This window comes from Chrysemys picta, chromosome 22, assembly GCF_011386835.1.
Source record: "Chrysemys picta bellii isolate R12L10 chromosome 22, ASM1138683v2, whole genome shotgun sequence".
Classification (NCBI taxonomy): domain Eukaryota; kingdom Metazoa; phylum Chordata; order Testudines; family Emydidae; genus Chrysemys; species Chrysemys picta.
This window is the reverse complement of record NC_088812.1, coordinates 3,121,794-3,126,632: the sequence shown is the minus strand read 5'-3', so window position 1 is coordinate 3,126,632 and position 4,839 is coordinate 3,121,794. Positions and strand designations below refer to the sequence as shown.

Genomic DNA, 4,839 nt, shown 5'->3' with positions numbered 1-4,839 from the left:
GGGAGGAAGCGGGGAGGGGGACGGAGGGAGGGAGGGGGCTCAGGGGGGCTGTGGATGAGGGGGGCTGAGGGGGGAGGGAGGAGGATGGGGGGCTGGAGGGATGATGGGGGGGAGGAAGGAGAAGGGGGGAGGGGGACGAGGGAGGGGGGCTGAGGGGGGAGGGGAAGGGGACGGAGGAGGATGGGGGGCTGGGGCTGGAGGGATGATGGGGGGAGGAAGGAGGAAGGGGTGAGGGGGGCTGTGGATGGAGTAGGCTGAGGGGGGGGAGGGGGACGGAGGAGGATGGGGGGCTGGGGCTGGAGGGATGATGGGGGGGGAGGAAGGAGGAAGGGGGGAGGGGGGCTGTGGATGGAGGGGGCTGAGGGGGGAGGGGGACGGAGGAGGGTGGGGGGCTGGAGGGATGATGGGGGGAGGAAGGAGAAGGGGGGAGGGGGACGGAGGGAGGGGGGCTGAGGGGGGAGGGGAGGGGGGACGGAGGAGGATGGGGGGCTGGGGCTGGAGGGATGATGGGGGGAGGAAGGAGGAAGGGGTGAGGGGGCTGTGGATGGAGGTAGGCTGAGGGGGGGGAGGGGGACGGAGGAGGATGGGGGGCTGGGGCTGGAGGGATGATGGGGGGAGGAAGGAGGAAGGGGGGAGGGGTGGCTGTGGATGGAGGGGGGCTGAGGGGGGAGGGGGGACGGAGGAGGGTGGGGGGCTGGAGGGATGATGGGGGGAGGAAGGAGGAAGGGGGAGGGGGACGGGGGAGGGGAGGGGGCAGGTGTCCGGGCCCCGGTACCTCTTGGTGCGGCGGAAACATGCTGCTGCCGTCCAGGCTCCGGGGCCGCGGGAGCTCGCCGGGGCCGCGCGCCGGGGCTCAGACATCGCCCCCCGGGGCCGCCATGGGGCCGAGCCAGCGCGGAGCGCGGCGAGCGGCTGCCGAGAAGCCGGAGTGGGGAGCGGGGGGCGGCGCTGGGAGCGGGGAGGGGCCGGGCTGGGGGTGTGTCTGGCGGGGGGGGGGGCTGGGGGTGTGTCTCCGCGGGGGGGGGGGCGCTGGGAGCGGGGGGAGCGGGCTTGGGGTGTCTGGCGGGGGGGCGCTGGGAGCGGGGGGAGCGGGCTGGGGGTGTCTGGCGGGGGGGGGGGCTGGGTTACTGGGTGTGTGTCTAGCAGGGGGGGGGAACTCTGGTCTCGGGGCCGCTGGGATGATGCAGCTGGAAATGCTGTTTCAGGCAAAGGGACCATTGAGGGATGTGGGGGGGGGAGATCGGAGATAGACACACACACACCATATAACACACACAAGCTCTCTAGCAACACACACTCCAGCAATACACACCCCATACCACACACATGCACCCCATGCAATCCCCCCAAACAGACACACACACAGATACACCCTAGTAACACACACACACACACATGCACTCTCCGGGCTGTGACACACACACGTCACAGGTACCACACACACAAACAGACACAGCCCCGGCTCCCCTGCGGTGGGTGTAGGGAGACAGGGGGCTTCTGGGTGCAGTGGGGCCTTTGCCATCTGCGGCTGGCGTGATCACTGAGAGGACAAGTCTCGGTGTGGGTGTGTATTTGTGTGTGTGGTACTTGGATCGTGGGTGGCTGTTACTAGAGTGTATCTGTGTGTGTTGCTGTTTGGGTGGGGTACATGGTGGCCGTGCCTGTGATTATGATGTGTGTGTGTTACACAGTACGTGTTCTGTGGTGGGTGTTACTGCAGTGTGTGTGTGTGTATAGGCCCCTCTCCCCCAAAACATAGAGAGCGTTTATCTGTAGTGTACGTGTGTGTTGTGCGATTGTCCATATTTTGTATGAATGTATATTTGTGTATATATATGGGGCTGGTGCACGGCTGTATATACGGGATGTGTGTATCTATAGGGGGCTATATGTGGGGGTGGGGTGGGTAGGTACATGGGGTTGTGTCTGTGACTGAGTTTGTACGTGGGGGGTGGTTTTGCATGGACTGTTTGTCTGGGTACATGCATGGTGTGGTTGTGTGTGAGGTGCTCCGTGTAGCTTGGGTGTGTAGGGTGTGGTTGTGCACACAGCACGTGTGGACGATTGCCACACGTGGGTGTCTGTGGGGGTCTCCGTGGCTGGTTGTGTGCAGAGCTTGGTGCAGACCTCACCCACCCCACCCCCAAACCAACCCCCCGCCCTCCCGCCCCCAAAACACAGGAGGGGAGGAAAGCCTGAGGGGTTTGGAAGCCAGCACGGCCCCTGGGATGTGCAGGCCAGATCCAGGCAAAGCACCAAGGTGACCTAGGAGGGGCAGATTAACCCCCGCCCCACGGCCGTGTCACCATGGGCCTGGGTCGTAGCTCCCCTCTGCCCCAGCCAGCCAGCGTGGGAATCGCCCGGATCGGTCCCATGTGCAGTCTGTAGCGGGACACTGACCGTCGCAGGCCATGAGCTGCGGGAGCTCTTGGGGTGGGGGGCGCGGGGTGACCACCCCAATCCCGGGACACACAGACACCCGCAAGCGGAAGGGGCTCACCTGCTGCTTTTCCGCGGCAACGGCAGGTCTTTCTGCAAACAAGACGGGGGACGGGAAGTTAGCCCCTGGGGGGGAATGGGGACAGAGGGCATTTTGTCCCCTGGAGCATCTTCAGAAGGTGACGGCGTCCTGGGGCTGACCTCTTTTCTATGAGCCTGGAGCGTTTTGATCTGTGCAGCACAAGGCACAAGGGGGTTCTGGCCCATCCCCGGGGTTGCTAGTGCCATCACAATACAAATAATTAATAGTAATTCCTACACATGGGGATCTCTCGCCTGGCACCAACAGGCAGGCCACCTCTGGGGTGGGGCCCGGCAGCTGTTTATACAGGGATCCCTCATCCAGCATTGAGATGCAGCCACCTCTGGGGTGGGGCCCGGTGGCTGTTTATACCCAGATCCCTCATCCGGGCCTGTGATGCAGCCACCTCTGGGGTGAGGCACGAGGGTTGTTTATACAGGGACCCTTGGCCTGGTACTGAGATGCGGCTGCCTCTGGGGTGGGGCGAGGGGGCTGTTTATACAAAGAAAACTCTGGGTCCTCCTGTACCAGCAGGGGGCAGGGTAGGATACAAGCAAGAGTGAACCCAGTTAGAACCAATCCAGGGACCTGGGTATCAAAACCCCGCCTCTCGCGAACAAGCCACGGGACTGATGATGCTCATGGAGGCGGGGCCTGGGGGTTACAGCTCATATCAAAGGCTACAGCCACACAGCGCCCCCTAGCCTGGTGCTGGGGGCCAGCACTGCCTGGCAGGGGAGAGCGCCCCCTACTGAGTCCCCCCAGCCAGCTCCCTGCAGCACAGCGCCCCCTAGTGCTGCACTGGGCAGACTGCGAGGGAAAGTGCCACCCACTGACCCCCACATCCCGCTCCTGCAGCGCCCCCTCCCCTGGCACCACCCTGAGCTCAGGACAGAGGGGAGAGCGCCCCCTGCGGAGCCTCCTGCCCTCTCGCCTCCAAGCTCAGACTCGCTTGGCCAGCAGCTGCTGCAGCATGCAGGGGGGCATCTGGCCGCGAAGGGCCCTGATTGCATTAGCAGGCCGCAGCAACCCTCCCCGTCTGTCTGCCCGTCTGTCCGAGTCCCCCCATGGCTGCAGCCAGGCTGTCTGTCCTGGGAGCCCGGCAGCCGGCATGCCAGGACCTCAGCAGGAGACACATTCTGGGAAGGGATGTTCCCATCCTGGACGGAACCCGGGAATCTGTTCCCCGCTCCCCCCGCCCCCGGCTCCCAGTGCAAATTTCGCATGCCCCCCTCCCCAAACCCCCTAAGGCCCAGATCCTCAAAGCTACGTCGGCACCTCGCTCCCCGGGCAGCGCCTTTGGAGGCTCTGGGCCCAAGCGTCTCAAACTTGGATCCAGCAGGAAAAAATGAATCAAATCTCTCAAAGAGCCTCAATTGCTAGTGTGATCAGAGGCCGACAGACACCTCGCTCAACACACGTGCAGGGGGCTGATGCGGCCGACGGCACTGGACGCTGAGACCCTCCCCGCCCTAACCACTAGCCCCCACTCCCCTCCCAGAGCAGGGGGTAGAACCCAGGCGTCCTGGCTCCCAGCCCTCTGCTCTAACCACTACACCCCACTTCCCTCCCAGAGCTGGGGGTAGAACCCAGGCATCCTGGCTCCCAGTGCACTAACCACTAGACTCCACTCCCCTCCCAGAGCTGGGGATAGAACCCAGGAGTCTAGCTTCCAGCTCCCACACTCTAACCACTAGGCCCTACTCCACTCCCTGAGCCAAGACTTGAAAGAACAGCTCTCTCCCCCTTTCTCCGTAACACCCTCCCCACAACCATTCACCCCATTCCAGTGGCGAGCGCTGCCATTGGTGCGGCTCTGGGAAGGGCAGGGCCGGGGCGTCTCTGCCTGCCAGCTGGGGGCCCAAGGGTGGGACAGAGGGGATGGACCCAATCCAGGCCCTTTTCCTGCACTCTGGCCCCCAGGGAGATGGAAAATAACTCTGTGTGCGTGTGTTTGTGCATGTGTGTGTTTGCATATGTGCGTGTTGGTGTGTGTGACTGTGTGGGTGTGCATGTATCTGTGCATGTGTGCATTTGCGTGCGTGTACACACATGTGTGTACATGTATCTGTTCATGTGTGTGTTTGTGTGTTGGTGTGCCTGTGTATGTGTGTGTTCATGTGTGTATTTGTGTGTTGGTGTGCTTGTGTGTGTGTGTTCATGTGTGTGTTTACATGTTGGTGTGCATGTGTGGGGGTGGATGCCTTCGTGAGTGTAATAATGCCTGTGAGTGTGAAAACGAGGGTGGGCTATGCATTTGCCCATGTGTGTGAGAGTGTGAGAATGAGGGTGTGAGGATGTGTAAACACAAGAGGGTG

The 4,839-nt window shown here is 62.8% G+C and overlaps 1 protein-coding gene across 1 annotated transcript in view; it reads right to left on the bottom strand.

Annotated features, from left to right (window-relative positions):
- Positions 1-876, bottom strand: part of MAST1 (microtubule associated serine/threonine kinase 1) — a 35,844-nt gene extending 34,968 nt beyond the window's left edge. The window contains 3 exon segments of the mRNA XM_065576264.1: positions 776-792; positions 794-834; positions 837-876. Of these exon segments, the coding sequence (XP_065432336.1) occupies positions 776-792; positions 794-834; positions 837-861 (83 nt within the window). The 5' untranslated portion in view covers positions 862-876.
- Between the last annotated feature and the right edge of the window lie 3,963 nt (positions 877-4,839).